Raw genomic sequence first — 24,581 nt, 5'->3', positions numbered from 1 at the left:
GTCCTTTTCCTTTCCTCCTAATGACTGTGCAGGTGTTGGTGACCGCCGTACCTGCTCACCTGCTGAGCCCAGGTTCCCAGGGCGGGAGCCAGCCCAAGTTCTTTGAGGAGTAGGCAAATGTAGCATGTCAATTTCTATTTAAAGAAATTATTTCATCACCTAGTAGGTGCTTAAATGTTTTTTAATGTTACTCTTTTTGCTTTTCTTTATCCCATCGTAAATTAGAGTTAACGCAAGTCTTTGCTCCTGTTGTTTATTGAACTTGCTGTAAAATAGCAGTGCTGGAATATGTTACTCTAACAAGTAAATACTGCGTCATGTACCACAGGATATTATAATTTATTTTTATATATCTTTATATATTCATCTTTGTGTCAGAATCTGTTGGAAAAAAAGGTTTGTAACCAATGTTTGTTTGACTGATGGTGTTTGGAAAAATTTTAAGTGTAGTTTATTCAGAAACCCTAAGTAAAAGATCACACATGCAGCCCAGCCCAGTGAAGTTTTGAGAGGGGTTCTTAGGGTGGTGAAAGGAGAAATAATCAACCAATCAGAACAATTAAATTAGCTGGCCCCAGAAAGGATCTGTGAGATGGAAGACGGCCCTCCTATCCTGCTAACTAGTTGATTTACAGTACCTAGCCTGGCTTACCCCAGGTCATTTCCCCCCATTCCTCAAGGACTTAAGGGCCTGACTCACCCCCTCTCTCTGCAGAACCTCTCTAATACACGTACCTGTCACTCCTTCCACATCCATGGCTGCTGACATCCTTGACCTCTCCTCCACTGACCTGTCTTCCTTCTGATCTCAGCCTCCCACCTCCACAGTCATACCTCTGACTCATGGCCTGCCTCACTTTAGATTCCTAATCACTGACCTCAAATAGCCCTCAATGCTGCTTGGCATGCATGTGTATTTCCATGGTCATTCTCTCTCCTGCCCTTCCACATGACTGTTTCATGCCTTCTCCTCCCTCAGTCCTCCAGTGCCTCCTTCCCTCCCTTGCTCTTGGCTCATGACCTTGCTTCCTACCTCACTGAGAAAATGGGTGCACTACATGAAAACTCCCGCCAGCTACACCACTTGCATGCATTTGTGCCCATGTATTTGACTTTTTCTCCTGTCACTGCAGATGGCCCACATCTGCGCCCCATGAGGGACACCTCCACACTCAGGGGCTGGATCCCATTCTCTCACATGTCTCCAGCACAGGCTCCAGGAGACTCCCTCACTCTCGCTTGCATTGTCTTTTTCCCTTTCTATAGGATCATCCTCATCGGTGCATAAACATGCTGTTATTTCTTCTACCCTGGCCTTATATTTCCCTCTGATTACTGCCTCATTTGTCTTTAAACAAAACTTGTGTAAATTGTTCATGGTTACTATCTCCAATTCCTCTTCTTTCATATTATTTTGAACCATTAGTCCACCAAGACACCACTTCTGAAGGTCTCTGGTGATCAGCACCTTGCTAATGCCATGGTCCTTTCTCAGGCCTCACCTTACCTGACTCCTCTCTCCTGGAAACACTGTTTTCATTTGATTTTCAGGTCCCTACATCACTTGCTTTTCCTCCTGCCTTTCTGACCACTCTTCTTTAGTATCTCTTCCTCCTTCCCTCCCTCCATGTCTCCTCCCCTACGTTTCTCTCTTCCTCTCTCCCTTTTTTTGTGTGTGTTTTGTTGTGTGTGCTTCTTGCCCACTCTCTCTGATGGCCAGACAGTCTTGGGCTCTGTTCTTGGGCCACCCTTCTGCTTTTGTCTGGTCTCAACACAGCAGCCCAACACAGTGGTTTTGTTAATAACCTTACACATCACTTCTCCATCCAGAAACCTCCAGCAGGTTCCCATCTGATTTAAAATAAAAGTCAATGTCCTCACTATGACTTTTGAAACCCTTATAGAATCAGGCCCATGATTATCTCTCTGCCCTTATCATCAACTCCTCTCAACGTTCTTGCAATCCATTCCAGACACACAGGCCTTCCTCTGTGTTCCTTGAACAGCCAGGCTACTGCCTCAGGGCCTTTACATTTGCCTTTCCCCTGACCCAACATGCTTTTCCCCCAGAAGAAAGCCTGCCCAGCTTCCTTCCTTCAGGTCTTTATTGAGAGTCATCTTCCCCTGGCTATCCTGTCTACATTTTAGTCCTACTACCAAAACTTCCTCTTCTTTGTTTCATAAACTATGTATGTTACTTATGAATAGTTTAATTATATGTCTTCTCTAAAAAGGTAAGCTCCAGCTGTGCTTTAGTTCCAATCTACAGCACCTAGAGAGTGTCTGGTATGTGGTAGTTGCCTACTGAGCATTTGATGAATGAATGCATATAAGCAGACACCTTAAGAAGGATACAATATGTAATACCGGCATAAGGACAGACTTATAGACCAATGTAATAGAATTGAGAGGCCAGAAATAAACTCTTACATATAGTGTTCAACAAGGGTGTCAAGATAATTGAATGAGGAAAGAATAATCTTTTCAGCACATGGTGCTGGGACAACTGGATAGCCATATGCAAACGAATGAAATTGGATCCCTACCCCACACTATATGCAAAAAATAACTCAAAATAGATCAAAGACCTAAGTATAAGCCAAGACTAGAAAACTCTTAAGAAGAAACAAGGATGTAAATCTTTGTGATTTTGAATTAAACAGTGGTTCTTAGATATGACACCAAAAGCACAAGCAATAAAAGAAAAAGAAGATAGGCCAGGTGCGGTGGCTTACGCCTGTAATCCCAGCACTTTGGGAGGCCGAGGCGGGCAGATCATGAGGTCAGGAGATCGAGACCATCCTGGCTAACACAGTGAAACCCCGTCTGTACTAAAAATACGAAAAATTAGCCGGGCACGGTGGCGGGTGCCTGTAGTCCCAGCTACTTGGGAGGCTGAGGCAGAACAATGGCGTGAACCTGGGTGGTGGAGCTTGCAAGTGAGCCAAGATCACGCCACTGCACTCCAGCCTGGGAGACAGAGCGAGACTCCGTCTCAAAAAAAAAAAAAAAAAAAAAGGGAAAAAGAAGATAAACTGGGCTTCATCAAAACTGAAACCTTTTGTGCTTCGAAGGACACCACAGAAAGGTTGCAGATATTTGCAAATCACATATCTGAGAAGGAATTTGTATCTAGAATAATTAAAGAACTATTAAAACTCACAATTAACCCAATTAAAAAATGGGCAAAGGATCCGAATAGACATTTCTACAAAGAAGATTTTTTAAGTGGCCAGCAAGCACATGGAAAGATATTTACATCATTAGCCATCAGGGAACTACAGATCAAATCCACTATAAGATAATACTTTATACTCATTAGCATAGATATAAACAAAAAGGCAAATAATAACAACAAGATTTGGTGAGGATGTAGAGCAATTGAAACCCTTGTACACTGCTGGTGGGAATGTGAAATGGTACGGCCACTGTGGAAAATGGTTTAGCAGTTCCATTAAATGTTAACCATAGAGTTACTATGCGATCCAGCAGTTCCACTCCTAGGTATATACCCAAGTGAAATAAAAACATATGTCTGCACAAAAACTTGCACATTAATATTCATAGCAGCATTATTCATGATAGCCTCAAATGGAAACAACCCAAATGTCCACCAACTGATGAATGGATAAATGAAATGTGGTTTATTTATACAATAGAATATTATTAGGCAATAAAAAGAAATGAACTAGTAATACATGCCACAACATGGATGAAACTTGAAAACACTGTGCTAAGTGAAGGAAGCCCATCACAAAGGACCACATACTGTATGATTCCATTTATGTGGAATTTCCAGAATAACTACTTTAATACAGAAAGTAGACTGGTGGTTGCCTACGGGAGATAAGGGATTGGAAAATGACCATTAAGGGGCATAGGCTTTTTGGAGGGTGCAAGGAAAATGTCCTAAAATGTATTGTGGTGATAGTTGCACAAACTCTGAGTATACTAAAAGGTATTGAATTATATACTTTCATTGGGAGAATTCTATGGTATGTGAATCAATAAAGCTGTTGTTGGTTTTTTTAAAAACAAGAATACATTTACAAGCCTAGAGAGTGTTCTAATTCTTTTAGAATTGATCTACATTGGTATCCAAGAAGATTAAATAAATAAATAAGTTAGAATTGTTCTATGGCCTATTTTATTAGTAACTAATCTTTAGCCTTTGAGGGTAGATTTGACTTTAGAATAGCCAAAAATAATTTAATACCAAATCTTGGGAGTTTATCGGTAGCCAAACTGCCTCATACAGTTGGGAGTAGAAAACCAACAACAGAAAGCCATTTTCACTTACTCACTGTGACTAGATAGATATCTAAGAGTTCCAAAAATCTTTTGTGACTTTGCAATTCCATTTCCCTAGAGTAAGCATAGAGCCTCTCAAACTCAATGCTAAGTGAACCACAGTTATTTGAATGTGTAAGTTCTTGGGTGTTCTTTAAACTTCATTTACATTACTTTATAGTCTTATCTAAGCATATTTGGACTCCTCAGCTAAATTGCACCTTGTGTGCAAAAAAATCGTCTTGTATTTCTTTTGCAAATCCTCCTACCCACCCCCTAATCCCCACCCTTCATCCCTAACCACCACCACCTAGACAAAGCCATAAAAAAGGTGATTTAAAATCCTCATTTTAAAATTGATTACTGTCACAGGTCAGGTTTCCCAGCAAGCAAACTCTGAGATGGAGACTAGTGTGCAGGACTTTCATTAGAGAAAGCTCTTGAGAATCAACACTTGAAAGGGATGGGAAAGGAAGCCGATTGAACAGAGGGAGAAGTTGGGCAACAAAGCCTCAGCTGATTTCATAGGGAGCTCTGAAGCTGGAATGACCAGGTTATTATTTTCCATCCCGATAGACTAGTCGGTGGGTACAGCAGCCTCAGGAGACAGAGGCGAGTGTGGTCAAGGTGGCTCTCTTCAGCTCAGGTGTGTCTTCTAGTAGCCCTTGCAGCAGCTGGGAGAATAATTCCTTCAGTTCTGATGGGACATCTCGGCAGCATGTCCCAGCATTCTCTGAAGTTCCCTTATACTCTGAGTGTTGCCTCTCTCAAGGTCCAACTCCTTAAGCAACTGTTCCTGCAAGGATGTGCTTAGGGACCATGATTCAAAGTAATCTCGACATTATAAACTTCAGATATGTGCTGTGATATACTTTGAAAATAGGGAGTTTCTTCTAATCAGATTGGGATTAACTTTATGACTATGTAAGATATCAGTGCTGTATTATAAAGCCTAAGCAACAGAAAAAAATGCCTGGACTTGGCAGATACCTAATCCATTTATAGAAATTCATCTGTGAATGGATTAGAAGCTTAAGGAACTTATGACCAAAATGCAGTTTTTCAGGACTCTGCCTAAGTTTGATGGAAGTACTTTTTGAACTGTAATCTGTTACATTACAAAAAGATGACATAAATGTTCTCATCAATATTTTCCAGAGTGCAGGGTACCTTTCTTATGGCTTTAGTTCACGTGGACTTGAATATCATATTCAGGAATCTTATTTCAGGTTTGTCACTTGATTTATAAAAGTGTGTGGCAAATGACAGTTATTGACATATGATTTCCTTATCATAACCAGGGAATTATCTGAGACATATAATTCTGGCATAGGTGAAAAGCTAGATATGTAATTTTTCTTTTTTTGAGATGGAATTTCACTCTTGTTGTCCAGGCTGGAGTGCAATGGCACCATCTCAGCTCACTGCAACCTCCGCCTCCTGGGATCAAGCAATTCTCTTGCCTCAGCGTCCCGAGTAGCTGGGATTACAGGTGTCCGCCACCACACCTGGCTAATTTTTGTATTTTTAGTAGAGATAGGGTCTCACTATGTTGCCCAGGCTGGTCTCGAACTCCTGACCTCAGGTCTTCTGCCCACCTCGCCCTCCCAAAGTGCTGAGATTACAGACATGAGCCACTGTGCCTGGCTGATATATAATTTTTCACAGCCGTCAGGGCTCAGATTTTTCATGCTGTAAATTATATTCATATTTTTTCTACTTTATTCCAGAAAAAAAATTCAAATATTTTTCCACTTTATTCTAAAAACAATGGCAGAAACTAGTAGAATAAAAGTCAACTGCTTACCCATATACCTGCAGTGAACATTTGGAATTTGAAATTAAAAACATAATACCATTTACATTAGCTCCAAAAAAATGCAGTACTTAGGTGTAAATCTAAAAAGAAATGTACAAATATAGATGAGAAAAACTGCTAAATTCTACTGAAAGAAATCAAAGAAAATATAAATAAATGGAGAGATATCCCATGTTTATGGATGGGAGGATTCTCTATTAAGATGTCAGTTCTTCTCAACTTGATGTGTACATTGAACACAATCTCCATCAAAATCCAAGCAAGTTATTTTATGTATATTGACAGACTGATTCTATTGTTTATGTGGAGTGGCAAAAGACCCAAAAGAGTCAACACAATGCTGAAGAAAAACAAAGAGGACTGGCACTAACCAACTTCGCAACTTGCTGTAAAGCTACAGTAATGAAGACATTGTGGTATTGGTGAAAGAATAGACAAATAAATAAATGGAACAAAACAGCCCCAAAATAGATCTACTATTGGCAAAGGCAATTCAATGGAGAAAGGATAGTCCTTTCAACAAAGGGTGCTGTAACAACTGGACATCACATACAAAAAAAAAAGAATCTAGATAGGGACCTTATACCTTTAACAAAAATTAATCCCAAATGGATCAGAAACCTAAATGTAAAACACAAAACTATAAAACTTCTAGAAGGTAAGAGAAAATCTGGGTGTTCTAGGGTTTGGTAATTAATTACTTTTTAAATTCAGTTCCAAAAGCTTGAAAGAAATAATTTATAAGTTAAACTTCTTCAAAATTAAAAAGTTATTCTCTGCAAAAGAGAATGAAAAAAGCCAAAAACTGGGAGAAAATATTTGCAGAATATGTAAATGATAAAGGATTTTTATCCAAAATATACAAAAAAACTCTTGAAACTCAACAATGAGAAAACAACCCAGCCAGGCATGGTGGCTCACGCCTGTAATCCCAACATTTTGGGAGGCCAAGGTGGGTGGATCACTTGAGGTCAGGAGATAGAGACCATCCTGGCTAACACGGTGAAACCCAGTCTCTATTAAAAATACAAAACTTAGGCAGGCATGGCATGGTGGCGGGTACCTGTAATCTCAGCTACTAAGGAGGCTGAGGCAGGAGAATCACTTGAACCCGGGAGGCAGAAGTTGCAATGAGCCGAAATCGCACCACTGCGCTCCAGCCTGGGTGACAGAACAAGACTCTGTCTCCAAAAAAAAGAAAGAAAGAAAGAAAGAAAACAATCCATAAACAAACAATCCAATAGCTCAGTCATTGCTGTGCAAATGCAAAATGGTACAGCCACTTTGGAGGACAGTTTGGCAGTTTCTTAGAAAACTAAGCATACTTTTACCATATGATTTAGCAGCCATGCTCCTTGGTATTTACCCAAATGGGTTGAAAACTTATGTCCATACACAAACCTGCAGATGGATGTTTATAGCAGCTTTATTCATGATTGTCCAAACTTGGGAGCAACCAAGATGTCCTTCGGTAGATGATTGGATAAAATTATGTTGTACATCTATATGAGGGAATAATAATCACTGTTAAGAAGAAATGAGCTATCAAGCCATGAAAAGACATGGAGGGACCTTAAATGCCTGTTCCTAAGTGGAAGAAGTCAGTCTGAAAAGGCTATATACTGTATGATTCCAAATATATAACACTTTAGAAAAGACAAAACTATAGAGACAGTAAAAAGATCAGTGGCAGCTGGGAGTTGAGGGGGAGGGAAGAGATGCAAGGGAGGAAGTGTGGAATGAATAAGTGAACCACAGGGGTTTTTAGGGCAATAAAACTATCATGTATGATACTGTAATGGTGGATACATGACATAATGTATGTCTCAGCTCAGGCTGCTATAACAGAATACCAGACCAAGTGGCCTAAATGGCATTTATTTTTCATGCTTCCGGAAGTTGAGAAGTCCAAGATTAAGATGCTGGCAGATTTGATTCTTAGGCCTTCTTGAATCCTCATGTGGTAGACAGAGGAAGCTCTAGGTCTGTCTTCCATTTCTTATCTGGGCACTATCCCATCATTGTCGCTCCATCCTTATGACCTTGTCTAAACCTAATTACCTCCCTAGCACCCTACTTCCTAAAACCATCGTGTTGGAGGTTAGCACTTCAAAATGTGAATTTGTGGGGACACAAAAATTCAAGCCATAACAATGCATTTGTGAAAACCTGTATAGTGAACCCTAATGTAAACTATGGGCCTTGGTTGATAATAAAGTATCAGTATTGGTTCATCAATTGTAGCAGATGAACAATACAAATGTTAGACCTTAATAATAGGGGAAACTGGGAGAATGACAGGTATACAGCAACTCTCTACTTTCTGTGTAGTTTTTCTACAAAACTAAAACTGCTTTAAAAATAAAATCTCAATAAAAAATAGTAGAACTTCATTAGAATTTAACATGTTCTAATATATAGATCCAATTTAAGCCAAAAAATGAGTTATTTGTACTTGTACAGAACTGGAATCAGTGTCTTTCTTCTTCTTTCTTCCCTTTTCTCCAATCCCTCAACCTTCTCAAATGCTTTTCATTATGAACAGAAAGTTTACAAAAAAAGCAAAATGCAAATGGCGGTTAAGTGTGTGAATAGGTGCTCAACATCATTCAGAGTAAGATAGGCCAGTGGAAACTAAACTGAAACACCTATTGTCACCTTATCAGATTGGCAGAAATCCACCAGAGGGATATCACCTTGGGTTGACAAGGCTGTGGAGGACCAGGCAGTCTCATATTCAGCTGTTGATTGTACATGCGTGCTTAATACCATGTACGGAACAATTTGACAGAATCTACTTATATTACAACTGTGTATATCCTTTGACCCAGCAGTTCTGTCTTTGGGAATGTATTCCACAAATATACTTGCCTGTGCACAAAATGACAAATGTTGGAGGAAATTTATTGCAGCACCCTTACTAATAACAAAAATATTGGAAATAGTGTAAATGTCCATCACTGGTCGATAAAGTATGGGTGCTGTCTAGGTACTAATATGGAAAGATCTCTAATATTAGGAAATACAAGAAAGGAAAATGCTGAACAATATTTCTGTATGCTCCTTTTATATAAAAATGGAGAAAATATTAATATATTCTGATTGTACATGTGGGCAGGAGGCACAGTGGGGCATTGGGAAGATGAGGGCAGGGGTAGGGGTATCACTATATACCTTTTTTCCTAACCATGTGACTGTATTACCTTCAAACTATAGTTCAAAAAGATATAGGTATATACATTTTTTAATAATAAATTCAGAATAGCTAGGATAAATCGCTTTTGCTGTTGTTAAACCTTAAAAATTATTTTTATCTACCTATGAATATTTATCTTCCCTTGAGTGTTTTCGGTATGGCAAGTTCTGAGTTGTTAAAATTGATTGTTATTGTCACTTTGTAACTGAGAGGGTCTCCCTAGTGAAAACCTGACTTTCTCAAAGAAGTAGTTCAAATTTCTCCTTACTTTTCTGACAGTAGTGTGCCTCAAGCATATCTTAAGAACATAACAAGTAATAAACCATAAACCAGTATTTTCTTCAAGAAAATATATCAGCGGAGAACAGAAAATGTTATCTTTGAAAAAAATATGCAGTTATAAAAAGTTATAACTCTTTTTTGTTACAAACTCTCTGTTCAATTGTATGAAGTTGCTCTCTCTCAGAGCAAAGACTTGCCAGTTGGCTTTACTTCTTTCATCCCCTTTCTTGTATATCCACTGCCTCTGTACATTTTCCCCACTTCCCTTGCTCTGACAAAGATATCAAAGGTTACATTAAAGCAAAACCTGAGAAGCTTGAGTTATTGCTGATAAGTTCAACAAGGAGTAAATTTAAATGCAATCTGAGAAGTAGAAGATGGGAAGCATTCCTTCCTGAATCCACATGCTCTGTTAGGCCCTAAGGCACAATAAAATGTGGGACATGAACCCTGGGCCCCGAAGCTGATGACAGTGGAGGTCACAAAGTGATCACCCACTCTAAGAATTCTACACACAGTGTTATCTATACGTTTCTCTCTCCGCCAGGCTTCTTGTCTTTACTCTCATCAGTGTTTGGACAGCTCCTGACAGAACAAAGGCTGGGTTTGGTGTTCTGTAATCCCAGCTCTTTGGGAGGCTGTGGGAAGATTGCTTGAGCTCAGGAGTTCAAGACCAGCCTGGGCAACATGGCAAAACCCCGTCTCTACAAAAAATACAAATATTAGCTGGGTATGGTGGTGCACACCTGTAGTCCCAGCTACTCTGGAGGCTGAGGTGGGAAGATCACTTGAGCTCGGCAAGCAGAGGTTGTAGTGAGCTGAGATAGTGCCACTACACAGCCTGGGTGACAGAGTGAGACCCCGTCTCAAAAACAAAAAATACAAAAAAAAAAAAAATGCATTGCCTGTGTTGTAGGCAATGATATTTCTAATGTAAGGAAACATGGTCATAGATTTGGGAGATGTAGGTCATTTTCAGGATATTCACCCATAACCTGAGAACTGATTTAGCAGATTTTGCTGAGTTGTTTTTAGATGGTTTGTTTGGAATCCTAGTTTAATTATTCATTGTTTTACCTGTGATTTTGGGATAAATATATATGATAAAGTAAAAGTCTTTTTAAAATAAAGTTTTTAATTTTAAGATAGTTTTAGATTACAGAAAAGTTAACAAGCTAGAACTGATAGTTCCCATATACTCCATAGCTAGTTTCCCCTACTTTTAACATCTAACACTGGTATGGTACACTTGTTATAATTAGTGAACAACTATTAATATTATTAACTAAAGTTCATGCTTTATTCAGATTTCCTTAGTTTTTATCTGATAAGACTCATCTTGTATATTTCCTGCCGCGGTCCTAGACTCAGCCATTTTTCCAAGGAGCTCTGGTTCCTTTGTTTTGGACAATGGCATTAGAAACCAAGATCTGTGTGCATCTCTTAACTTTTTTTTTTTTTTTTTTTTGAGGCAAAGTCTCACTCTGTAGCCCAGGCTGGAGTGCAGTGGTGCAATCTCAGCTCACTGCAAGCTCCTCCTCCCGGGTTCATGCCATTTTCCTGCCTCAGCCCACGGAGTAGCTGGGACTATAGGCACCTGTCACCACGCCTGGCTAATTTTTTGCATTTTTAGTAGAGACGGGGTTTCACCGTGTTAGCCAGGATGGTCTCGATCTCCTGACCTAGTGATCCGCCCACCTTGGCCTCCCAGCATCTCTTAACTTTTAACCTGAATCCCTCTATTTAAGATGGATTTCTTGCAGTTAACATAGTTGAGCCTTGCTTTTTATTCTAACTCTGACATATATTTAGGCCACCTGGAGTGTCCTGCACCCTGCCATCCTCGCCATGACTGTGTCAGGTGACCACAAGAGGTCGATTGTGTGTTCTCCTTGCACTGTTGTAGAGCCACCCACTTTCCTGTGGCCCCTGCGGTACCACATCTGCCTTATAGCTAACAGTTTAAGGTTTACAAGTGTGTATTTCTCTATTGTGACTTAAATTCTCACTTGATACAATTAAAGTAAATGAAGTAAGTATATAGTAGAATGAAATCATAATCTTAAGATATCACTTTGCTTTGTAGGCCTTAGTTAGAGAATATTTCTGGGCACACAGTTTTTATATGTTCCTTGGTTTTTTTACTTGTCAAGTGATCAAAATAATTGTTGAAAAAACAAAGCAAGCTCCAAATCACACATAACCCTCTTACAGATTTTATTTCCTTTCACCATCATCAGATCTGCTCTAGAAACTGCTTTGTGCATGAAATGTGGCTCTGAATGAGAGGAAAACAAACTTTAACACATGTAAATTGCTTTAAGCTGTATAAGATGTGTTCTTTGGTGACACAGGGCATGCCAAAGCCTTGAAAGCCAGCTTTCTCACCCTAGGGACAAATGACAACCCCATCATTCAGTGTCCCTCAACTACAACAAGCCTCTTGATTAGCAGGTCCCTACAATGGAGATTATATTTTAAGAGAGAAGAGCCAATGAGACACATGATTTAATTTGTCTGTAACCCTTTAGATTATTTTCTTGTATTCATTTGGTCTAATTGATATTTCCCCCAATCACCTTTTCTATTAAATGATGAAATAGAGAAGGAGCCGGGTGCAGTGACTCATGCCTGTAATCCCAGCACTTTGGGAGGCCGAGGCAGGTGGATCACTTGAGGTCAGGAGTTCGAGACCCGCCTGGCCAACATGGTGAAACCCGTCTCTACTAAAAATACAAAAAAATTAGCCGGACATGGTGGTGCATGCCTGTAATCCCAGCTACTCAGGAGGCTGAGGCAGGAGAATCGTTGGAACCTGGGTGGTGGAGGTTGCAGTGAGCCGAGACTGTGCCATTGCACTCCAGCCTGGGCAACAAGAGTGAAACTCTGTCAAAAAAAAAAAAAAAAAAAGGAAGGAAGGAAGTAAAATACTCTTCATGCTTTCATACTGAGCAGTTCTCCCTCTCTCATTGTTTTGACTCTTCTAACATATTCCCTTTTTTCCCTGTATACTTCTTTTAGATTCCAGCTATTAATATTTATTGAGACTCAGAAACCAATACCCCCAAATACTGCACTTTGACATGCTGAACTGAAAAGGGAGCCTCAAGGTCTCTCTGACCTCCCCCATACTGTCTCTCCCAAAGCATCAGATTCTCTAAAGTTCCCTTGTCTGCCTAAAGTCCAGACCTACCAAAGAAGAAAACAATTAACTGCTGGTCACTTCCCTGAGTTCTCATTAACTGAATCCATATCACATCTTTTCTCCTGTTAATCTGCTTTTTGTGAGTTGTTTTTTCAGCAAAGCTTCAAGGGTTTGCTGTACATCTTTTAAGACCAACTCTTTGTTTACTCGACTGATCTTGGGAAGTCACCCATGCAGGCAGCCCAGAGGCCTAGGCCTTTTGTGATATTAGTGGTTCCCTGTCATTCCCTGTGTGGATCCTCAGCACACCAGGAATGGAGCTTGGTTGGAGTGGAGCAAGGTGAGCTGGGTCATAGACACAGCCCTGCCCTGAAGACGTCTTCTCAGGGTGACCACCAGGGCATAGGGCCTGAAGACACTGCCAGAGAATTCCTTTTAAACTCCAGAGAAGAGTCCTAGTCATTATGTTATTGAGGCACACATTTTGTGATGCTTTCTCATCTTTTAACAAATTCATATGAGTTAATTAACTGATTAGAGTTTTCAGTCTTTCTATACAATCTATACCAAAGGATGGCAAACCCCAGCCAAAGGACCAAATCCTCCTGCCGCCTATTATTAAAGTTGTATTGGCACCCAGCTGCACCCATTTGTTTATATATTCTGCTTTTCATGTTGCAAGGAATGGCAGAGTTGAGTAATTGTGACAGAGACTATGTGGCTAAAATATTTATTCCGTGGCCTTTTAAGAAGTTTGCTGACCCTGTTGGAGATTAAGAATCTTTTGTGTTAGAAATTGCATTGAATCTATAGATCACTTTGGGTGATATACACATTTTAACAATATTAAGTGTTCTAATACAGCACATGAACACAGAATGTCTTTTCATTTATTTGTGTCTTATTCAATTTCTTGTGGCAATGTTTTGTGGTTTCAGTGTACACGCTTTTCATCTCCTTGGTCACATTTATCCCTAAGTATTTTAGTATTTTTATTCTTTTTGATGCTATTGTAAAAATGATTGAGTTCTCAATTTCCTTTTCAAATTGTTCATTGTTAGTATATAGAAATGTAACTGATTTTTGTGTGTTGATTTTGTATTCTACAATTCTGCTGAGTTCATTTATTAGTTCTAATGGGTGTGTGTGTGTGTGTATGTGTGTAGAATTAGCGTTGTCTACATTTAAAATAATGTAATCCACAAACAGATATAATTTTACTACTTTCCAATTTGGATACCTTTTATTTATTTTTATTTATTTATTTTCTTAATTGCTCTGGCAATTAAGAAAGTACTGGACTTCCAGTACTTTGTTGACAGGAAGTGGCAAGACTAAGCATTCCTCGCCATGTTCCTGATCTTAGAGGGAAAGCTTTCAGTTTTCCATCATTTGGTATGACGTTAGCTCTAGGCTTTTTCATATATAACCTTTAGTATGTTAAGGTAATTTCTTTTTACTCCTAGTTTGTTGAGTGTTTTTATCATGAAAGGGTATTGAATTTTGTCGTATACTTTTTTTGCATCAATTGAAATAATGTGGTTTGTCTTTCATTCTGTTAGTGTGGTGTATTATGTTGATTGGTTTACATATGTTGTTCCATCCTTGTAGTTCAAGAATAAATCCCACTTGGTCATGCTGCGTAATTTTTTTAATGTGTTGTTGAATTTGGTTTGCTAGTATTTTGTTAAGGAATTTGCATCAATATTGATTAGGGATATTGGACTATAGTTTTCTTTTTTAAATTATGTCTTTGGTTTTGGTATCACAGTGATATTGACCTCATAAGATGAGTCTGGAAGTATTCCCTTCTTGTCAGTATTTTGGAAGAATTCGAGGTGTATTGGTGGTAATTCTTCTTTAAATGTTTGATGGAATTCACCCATGAAGCTCTCTGGTCCTGGGCTTTTCTTTGTTGGTAGGTTTTTTATTACTGATTCAATCTCCTTACTAGTATAGTTCTGTTCAGATTTTTTTCTTCATGATTCAGTTTTGGTAGGTTGCATGTTTCTAGGAATTCATTTATTTCTAGTTTATCCAGTTTATTGGTGTATAATTGTTCTTAGTAGTCTATTTTATTTCTGTGGCATCGATTGTAATGTTTCTTCTTACATTTCTGATTTTTGGTATATGAGTCTTTTCTTCATTAGTCTAGCTAAGGATTTGTTAATTTTGTTGATCTTTTCGAAAGACCAACTCTTACTTTTGTTGATTTTTTTTTTTTGCTGTTGTTTTTCTAGTCTGTTTTATTTATTTTTGTTCTCATCTTTATTATTTCCTTTCTTCTGCTAACTTTAGTTTGTTCTTTTTGTAGTTTATTGAGGTTAAAGTCAAGTTATTGACTTGAGATCTTTCTTTTTTTTATAATGTAAGCATTTACCACTATAAACTTCTCTCTTAGTACTGTCGTTGCTATGTCCCATAAGTTTTGGTATGTTGTGGTTTTGTTTTCATTTGCTTCAAGATATTTTCTAATTTCCTTTGTGATGTCTTTTTTGACTCATTGGTTGTTCAAGAGTGTTAATTTCCACAATTTGTGAATTTTCCACTTTCCTTTTGCTTTTGATTTCTAGTTCCATTCCATTTTGGTCAGAAATTATACTTGGTATGATTTCAGTCTTCTTGAATTTGTTAAGGCTTGTTTTGTGGCCTTAGGTATGATCTGTACTGGAGAATCTTTTATATGTACTTGAGAAGCATGTTTATTCTGTTATTGCTGGGTAGAGTGTTCTGTATATATCTATTAAATTAAATTGGTCTGTGATGTTAAGTCCTCTGTTTCCTTATTGATCTTATGTCTGATTGTTTTATCCATTATTGAAGTGCAGTATTGAAATCTCCTACTATTACGGTATTAGTGTTCATTTCTCCCTTCAATTCCATCAATATTTGTTTCATATATTTGGTTACTCTGATGTTAGATGCATATACAATTATAATTGTTATATCTTTCTATATAATTTGACCCTTTCGTTTTTACATAATATCCTCATTTGTCTCTTATAACAGTTTGTTAATTAAAGTCTATTTTGTCTGATGTAAGTATGGTCATTCTGGCTCTCTTTTTGTTGCCATTTTCATGGTAAATGAAAATGAGCATTTTTCCTCATTCTTTCACTTTCATTGTATGTATGTCTTTACATCTGCAGGTAATTGGATCTTCTTCTTGTTGGTTTTTTTTAAAATCCATTCAGCCACTCTATGTCTTTTGATCAGGGAGTTTAACCCATTTACACTTAAAGTAATTACTGATAGAGCAGACTTACAATTGCCATTTTGTTCATTGCTTTCAGTATGTCTTGTAATTATTTTGCTGCACTTTTTCTGTCTTGCTGCCTTCCTTTGTATTTTGTTGATTTTTTTTGTAGGAACTTGCTTTGATTCCTTTCTCATTTTCTTTTTTGTGTTTTTTTACAGGTATTTTCTTTGTAGTTATCATGGGGATTACATAAAATATCTTATAGTTTAAACTGTTAAAAACTTCAGTAGCATGCAAAAAAATCTTCTTGTTTACATTTTCCCCTCACCACTTTTATTATCAATGTCACAAATAACTATTTCTTTTTTGAGACAGGGTCTCACTCTGTCACTCAGGCTGGAATGGAGCGGCACAATCACAGCTCACTGCAACCACAACTTCCCTGGGCTCAGGTGATCCTCCCACCCCAGCCTCCCGAGTAGCTTGAACTATAGGCATGGGCCACCATGCCTGGCTAAATTCTGTATTTTTTTGTGAGACAGGGTTTTACCATGTTGCCCAGGCTGGTCTCAAACTCCTGGGGCTCAGTGATTCACCCACCTGGGCCTCTCAAAGTGCTGGAATTATAGGCATAGTACCCAGCCACAAATTACATTTTTTGATCCATTAGTATTCTTTTGTAGTTAGTTTTATGTTTTTATCTTTAAAGTGTATACTAGAATTAAAAGTGATTTATATACCACCATTGCATTATTAAAGGATTTTTTATTTGTCTATATATTTACCTTTACCAGAGAGTTTATTTTTTCTTATGCTGTTGTGTTGCTATCTAGTGTCCTTGAGCTTCTGCTTGAAGGAATGCCTGTAGCATTATGTGTAAGGCAGTTGTAGTAGTGATGAAATCCCTCAGGTTTTGCTTATCTGAAAGGTCTTTATTTCTCTCCTACATTTTTGAAGGATGATTTTTCCAGGTATAGAATTCTTGGTTGGGAGTTTTTTCTTTCAGTACTTTGAATATATCATCTTGTTCTCTTCTGGCCCCCAATCTTCCTGCTGAGAAATCTGCTGATAATCTGGGAATTCCCTTGTACATGATAAATTACTTTTCTCTTGCTGCTTTCAAGATACTCTCTTTGTCTTTGATTTTGACAGTTTGATTATAATGTGTCTTGGTGTAGGCCTCTTTGGGCTCATCTTAGTCACCTTTCAGCTTCTTGAATTTGGATTTACATTTCCTCAGATTTGGTAAGTTTCCAGCTATTATTTCCTCAAATTAAGTTCTGTTCCCATTTCTTTCTGTCTCTTCTCCTCTGGAACTCTTATAATACATAATTGGTCCAATTGATGCTGTTTCATTAAGCTTTCTTCACTTTTCTTCTTTTGTTGTTTTTGCTCCTGTGACTCAATAATTTCCAATGACCTATCTTTGAGTTCACTGATTCTTTTTTTTCTGCTTGTTCAAATCTGCTGTTGAACCTCATTAGTGAATTTTTTTTTTTTAAGACAGAGTTTCACTCTTGTTGCCCAGGCTGGAGTGCAGTGGCACCATCTCGGCTCACTGCAACCTCTGCCTCCTGGATTCAAGCAATTCTCGTGCATCAGCTTCCCAAGTAGCTGGGATTACAGGTGGCTGCCACCACGCCCAGCTAAATTTTTTGTATTTTTAGCAGAGACAGGGTTTCACCATGTTGGTCAGGCTTGTCTTGAACTCCTGACCTCAGGTGATCCACCTGCCTCAGCCTCCCAAAATAATGGGATTACAGGCATGAGCCACCGTGCCTGGCTGAATTTTTTTTTTTTTTAATACAGACAAGGCCCTGCCATGTCAGCAGGCTGGAGTGTGGTAGTGTGATAATAGCTCACTCCAGCCTCAAATTCCTGGTTTCAAGCAATCCTACAGCCTCAGTCTCCCAAGTAGCTGGGACATCAGGCATGCGGCACCACACCCAGCTAAGTTTTTTATTTTTTATTTTTATTTTTGTAGAGATAAGGTCTTGCTATGTTACTTGGGCCAGTCTCAAATCCTGGTCTCAAATGATCCTCCACCTTGGCCTCCCCAAGTGCTGAGATTACAAGTGTGAGCCATCATACCTAGGTGTGACTTGTTAATTCAGTTATTCTTCAGCTCCAGAATTTCTGTTGGGTTCTTTTTTACAGTTTCTATTTGATTGCTGATATATTCTCTTTCTGTTCATGCATTGTTTTCCTCATTTTATTTAGTTGTCTGTGACCTCTTATAGCTCACTGAGCTTTTTAAAGACAGTTATTTGAATTCTCTGTCAGGCAATTCACAGATCTTCATTTCTTTTGGGTCAGCTTCTGAAGAATTATTGTGTTTCTTTGCTTGGGCCATTTTTCCTTGTTTTTTTTTTTTGTTGTTGTTGTTTTTGGGTTTTTTTTGTTTTTTTTTTTTTTCAGATGCCCTTTTGTTTTTTGCTGGCATTTGGGCATCTGAAAAACAGCCATCTCTCTGTCATTACAGACTAGCTTTATACAAGGAAGGCCTTCACCAATCAGCCCAGTTAGAGAATCAGAGAGTCTCTCAAATCTTTTCTGGTAGTGTGTCTTCTCTGGGATTATGCATCTAATTTCCCGATTAAAAAGGCTTGCCAGCTTCTTTTTTAGGAGATTGTAATTTCTTGCTGCCTCTGGTATCTGTCTGCTGTACTGCAAGTTCTCTGGTGCTGCTACAAGCTGACAAGCTCTTAATTATTCTCAGCACTCCCTAGGCATTTAAAGTATATCCTTTAAGTTCACATGCCCTCTAATTTAGAAAAGGCAGAAACTAGTCCCTCAGGCGGTCCTCTGAAAAGACAGAAAGTTGGATGTATACATTCTACTTTCTCTTTCCCTCTCAAGGTGGCATGAGAAAGGTCCCTATGACCCCAGCTTCTCTGATGGCTGTTCTTTATTCACTTTGGTGCAGACTCCCTGGTTCAGTCCTTTCCTTTGTGGGGTCAAATCTGACATTGGGCCTTCTTTGAGGCTCCTTTGAGAGTACCTGCCTTTACCTTGGTACTATCCTCAGAAGTTCTGGCAACTTCTCTTATTTTCCAGTGTTGTTTCTTTTAGAATACATCTTTCTGTCATTTCAGGGGACCTTTGGGAGGTAGAAGAAGTAGATGTACATGCTTGGTCTGCCATCTTAAAATGAAAATCCCTGAGGTTGTTTTCTTAAGAGCCTAATTCCATAACATTTTTTTCCATCTCTGCTCCATTAATCATTTTTATTAATTTGCATTTGGCATGTAATTTGTCTAGTAATCAGCAGAGGATACCTTTTTCAGGGCACTCCTTTTGTTCAGTCCTGGCTGCGATCTGAATGGAGACAGGTAACTCTGCATACATACCATTGTAGGAATCAGATCTGCTTTTCAGAATTCTAAGAATTCAACTCTAATTTGCATTTTCTGTTTCATTAGAGACAGGGTTGGGGACATATTACTACAAAACACAGCTACTACTATGGATCATATCACAAGTTTTCTAGTTTTTGCAAAATAAAATGGTTCTGCTGGCTGTCCTTGCAGCTGGCATGAGAGTCCTAGGGTTTGACAACCCTGCAGTGACCAAAGGTGAGCAATGTGCTAATAGCAGAGCGGGCAGTACTTTACCGCTGGCACTGGAAAACATTTAGCTTCTGAGAGCTAATTTTCTCTGGTCCTGTTACTTTTTTTCCCTTTCCCAACTCAGACACCCTATAATCACTTTTTAAGGCATATTGTTGTGGGGAGCCAACTTCTTTGTATTTGCTAGTTTTAAAATTCTGCCCGTCTCCTCACCCTCCCCTCCCCCCACCTTCACTGTTCTTCTCCTTTACTTTGTTTAGGATATAATTTTGTGAGTTTTACTGTAAAAGAAGATTGTTGATGAAGAATCACAATTCTGGTGCATAAAATGTCTTCTTTTTTCATAGACAGGCTCCTTCCACCCCACTGTTCATTTTGAGTGTTTTTCTTCAAATATGAATAGATTCCTATTTTATCTTATTTTCTTTTATTTAAACAAGAAAAAATGATGAAAATGCTTTTTGTGGTTTTTTTTCTTTCTCAGATTAGTTAGCATAAAGCAGTTCCCAGCCTTGAAACAGAGTGGCTGTATGGAAAATATAAATAATATCCAAAAAATTGACCTTTTGAAACACGAGGCTATAAATGTTATTTAGGCTTCCAGGCTACAACACAAAAGCTTCCTTAATGATGCTTAACTTGAATTCTGGATCCTGGGTAAGAGAAACCCTAAGAAAGTTGGGGTAGAGGTGGGGAAGGTCTAATATATCCTTTCCTGACCATAGAGACAATATTGGCTCCTTTCTGCTTCTCTTTACACCTCTTCCTTGAAGCAGGTCCCCTGCTGTTGAAGCTGATTCTATCTCTGCTGTGTTGTCTTCCCACCTCACTCACAAGTATTCATTGTTATTTGCCTAGGGGTAGGGGTAGGGGTGGAGGATAGCAAGAAATAACTTGCTAGCAACAGCTAATTAAAGTAATTAACCAATATCTGTGAATGGTTGATGCTCCTTAACCTTCCCACTGATGCTTTCACTTTTAATAGAAAATGTGTATTAAAGCAAATAAACCTATAATTGGTGAAATTTCTGGTAGTTTGGCAAAGTGGGGAGAAAATCAGTATGACAGATTAGAGAAGGTTAGGAAGTAGTTGATGAAGGCTTCCATCTGAGCACTCTGGCCCTGCATAAGTACTTTCCACATATTTGCAGAATGAATGAATACAACGTGATCACTTTGCCCAGCTTTTTTTTTTTTTTTTTTTTTTTTTTTTTCTGAGATGGAGTCTCGCTCTGTCACCCAGGCTGGAGTGCAGTGGCACGATCTCAGCTCACTGAAACCTCCGCCTTCCAAGTGCAAGCAATTCCCCTGCCTCAACTTCCCAAGTAGCTGGGATTACAGATGCCTGCCACCATGCCTGGCTAATTTTTGTATTTCTAGTGGAGATGGGGTTTCCCCAAGTTGTCCAGGCTGGTCTTGAACTCCTGACCTCAAATGATCCACCCACCTCAGCCTCTCAAAGTGCTGGGATTACAGGCGTGAGCCACTGCACCCAGCCCACTTTGCCCAGCTTCTTATATTCTTGGACTTCAGTTTAAAAAGCCATATTCTCTGAACTGCAGATTGTCTGGCTTTGTCTGTTTACTGGGCAAATGAGCAATCAGGACGAGGTGAGTTTAGGAGCGTGGCAGGGCATATGTAATTCATTTATAGGAATCCCTGTGTTCTTTTTGATATAAGTTTTTCCCCCATATAAAAGTAATTCATGTCCATTAAAGAGTAAAGATAGACTGCCTATAGTGCCACCATCTAAAGAAAACCATTGTGAAGATGCTATATTTTTTGGAAAATAAACTGTAGAGAATTACTCATAAAAGCATGTTGCTATGCAAATGTTTAAAATGGCATCCTGTTTTGATTAATATTGTCTAATCAATACCAACTTTTTTCAATTCATGAGAATTTTGTGAACAGTTCGCATGGAAACCACAGCAGCAAAATCTGGGCAGCCTTGTTCTGTTACCTACTTGTTCTGTTACCTGTTAGCCAGTCCTGGTTCCCAAACGAGAGTTTACACCTTCCAGATGCCTTACATCCAAGGGAAGCATGTCCTTCCTCAGCAGGATATTTTGTTTTTTTCATTCCTGCCAAGGCTCTGAGGAAGAGGAAATGGGTACAGATTTATTAGGAGAGATGGAAAGGGGCCATGACTTTGTCATGTCATGTAGGGCTCCGGCAACTTAAGCCCACACAGACTCTGAAATACATGGAAGATTTATTTTTATCTACTAATTTGTGTACTTCTTGTCTGATATTTCCACTGAAGAGATTGTCTTGTATAAAATTTTATCTCAGTACTCTAATGGAATGAAATAACAGTACAGCATAGCCTTTTCTGAATTATTCATGTATTCTTTGGAGATTATATCCAGGTTTTTATTAATTCAGTTAGTTCAGAATTTCAACATAGGGTATCATCTGGTCCATGCTGTATTATCTACTTGTTTTCCTACTCTAGACCCTTAATCAGTATCTTCCAGTGTCATCTTTGGTCATGGCAGTCACATTTACATGAAGGCTGTTTGTCCCTGGTCTATTCTTTGTCTCTTGTTAATACCAGCCACTGCTTGGCCTGTCCTGGGGTTCTGCTGGTTTTCAAGTCTTCTGATTAAATTATTGCTTGTTCTGGCATCATGCTGATTTCCTTCACTATTTCATGCTTCTCCCAGGAGATATCTGCTTGTTATTTATCCCTCATTTCTCCTTTTGGAAATATCACAGTAAGAAATTCATTTAATTTTTTTCAACTGTCCTTTTTCTGTCAATAATTCAATGCAACATTTCTTAAAGGCTGTTCCATCTCTCTCATTGATTTTCTTAATGCCTTTTAATTATTTCTTTTAAAATTCACAACTTTTAATATTTAGTAACTCATGCTGTCACCACAGAGGCAGCTTTATCCTTTGATCACTTAGATTTCTGTGGGTGTTGATTCTGGATCACAAGATGATCTGGATTAGGAGAAGTATCAGTAGGTTGAGCCTATACATCTGAACAGCGGGATTACCAAGGGAAGCAATACCATTGGCTTAATTATACATCTCATACCATTATGTTATAGAGGACTTCTTTATGATGCTTGTGTGAGAAGGAAAAATAATAGCCAGGTTTTAAGTTTTCCATATTATAATGTCTGTGTACTTACCATATATGGAGTCAGCAGCATAAAGTTACAATCATTGAATTAATCTTTATTTATTATCACATCATAAAAGAAAATGCACCAAATGCTATTGGGATTAGAGGATTCATGACACCTTATTTTTAAGATACATGTACGTTTCATGTAACTCAAACTGAAGTACAGCACAGGGACATTGGGCAGAGAGTGGAGTGACTACAAATATTGTATACTAAGATGCGTTTCTAGAAAAGAGTTTGTGGAAGACTTCAGAATAAGCCATTTTTCTATAAAACATTGAGGGTACCCTTACGGTATCAGTTTACAGGAATACCTGGTTTTAAAAAGAATAAAGTTGGCTGGGTGTGGTGGCTCAACACCTGTAATCCCGGCACTTTGGGAGGCCAAGGTGGGTGGATCACCTGAGGTCAGGAGTTTGAGACCAGTCTGACCAACATGGTGAAACCCCCGTCTCTACTAAAAAATACAAAAAAAATTAGTTAGGTGTGATGGTGCACTCGGGAGGCTGAGGCAGGAGAATCACTTGAAACTGGGAGGCAGAGGTTACAGTGAGCCAAGATCGTGCCACTGCACTCCTCTAGCCTGGGCAACAGAATGAAACTCAGTCTCAAAAAAAAGAATTAAGCAAAGTCAGTAATTACTGAATGGACCACAACAGGGTGGACTCACTCAGTACAACTCATGGGCCTGCTTGGTCTTTGATACTTCACAGGCCAATACTTAGAAATTACCCAAGATTAATATAAATAATCCTAGATTGCTTAGATATCAATTTATTTCCTTGCATATATGATCTGATGTATCACATCAACATGTACTCTTTCTTGTTTTCAGCACGCACTCCTGGCTTTAAAGTTTATACTTGCATTTGCCATACCTGATAAGCCACGGCATATCCAGATGAAACTAGCCAGACTGGAATTTGAGTCTTTGGAGGCACTCAAGCAGCAGGTAAGAGCAGCTGTCCTGAAAATGTATGTATTGCTTTAGCAAATGACAGGAAAAATAATTCAGAAGAATTAGTCTCAGCATTTTTTTCAGCCTTGAAGTTACCAGTTTAAATGAATACAGAGGACTCCAGTTTAGGATGACATAACAAAACCAAAATCCTAACAATATGAGCAACAAATAGGTTTAAAGAACTAAACTAAAGAAACAAAAATATTCAGGCAATGTTAAATAAAGAATAGAGCTAGCATTCAGCAAAAGAACAAGACAGACATCTAAGAATCAACCTGGGGCAGCTCCCCACAGCTTCCAGTTTTGCCATCTACTGAAACATTAAGTGAGGAGAAGTGAATGAATAAAATCCTGAATAATAGCTTTCAGAGAGCGAGACAGAATGAGCTCAGGTGTGTAGAAGCAGCAAAATTGCCCTGAAAGGAGAAACTGCGCCTCAGTGACTTCCACATTCTACCAGAGACTACAAAAAAAAAACAAAAGCCATGCTGGAGTTGACCATTTTGGTGATTTTCTGCTTGTAGGAGAGTGGGAGTAGACAGAAGATCCCTAGACACCTGGAGTATCTCTCACTTGTTATCTTTAGTGCTGCATAGGAATTTAAGAAATGAGAGAATCAGTAAGGCATTGCCATCTGAGGGGACAAGCTCTGGGCAGAACCTCCTGGACACACACTCCTTCTTTGGCCTCCAAACCACTTTGCATAGAAATATTTCTTCTTACGTTTGGGGAGTGGGGAGAAAAAAAGAACGTGAAGAGGACCCACCTAAGATGACCCTTTGATCAAAGCCTGAGGGCTCCAAGGGTAGTGCGCCGGACAGGAGAACCCCACATTAAACCAATACTTGCCCTGATGAGGCAGGGTGACTCCAGAAGAGGACTTGTGATAAGAATGTGGAAAAGAGGATGAACCCAGGCCCACTAGCCATAGCTGTGCTCATGTTTGCCACACAGTAGGTGACAAGACTAAGTTACCTGC

General features: G+C 38.8%; 1 protein-coding gene across 12 annotated transcripts in view; it reads left to right on the top strand.

Annotated features, from left to right (window-relative positions):
- The window catches only part of ANO10 (anoctamin 10), a 325,599-nt gene that overhangs the window by 236,054 nt on the left and 64,964 nt on the right, over window positions 1-24,581 (top strand). For all 12 annotated transcript variants that reach the window (XM_034956236.3, XM_055109754.2, XM_055109751.2 and 9 more), the window contains one exon: window positions 23,477-23,593. In XM_034956236.3, coding sequence (XP_034812127.1) covers window positions 23,477-23,593 — 117 coding nt within the window. The remainder of the gene's footprint in view (window positions 1-23,476; window positions 23,594-24,581) is intronic.

Source organism: Pan paniscus, chromosome 2, assembly GCF_029289425.2.
Source record: "Pan paniscus chromosome 2, NHGRI_mPanPan1-v2.0_pri, whole genome shotgun sequence".
Taxonomy (NCBI): Eukaryota; Metazoa; Chordata; class Mammalia; order Primates; family Hominidae; genus Pan; species Pan paniscus.
The sequence above is the reverse complement of the archived record's forward strand: the minus strand, read 5'-3'. Positions and strand labels throughout refer to the sequence as shown.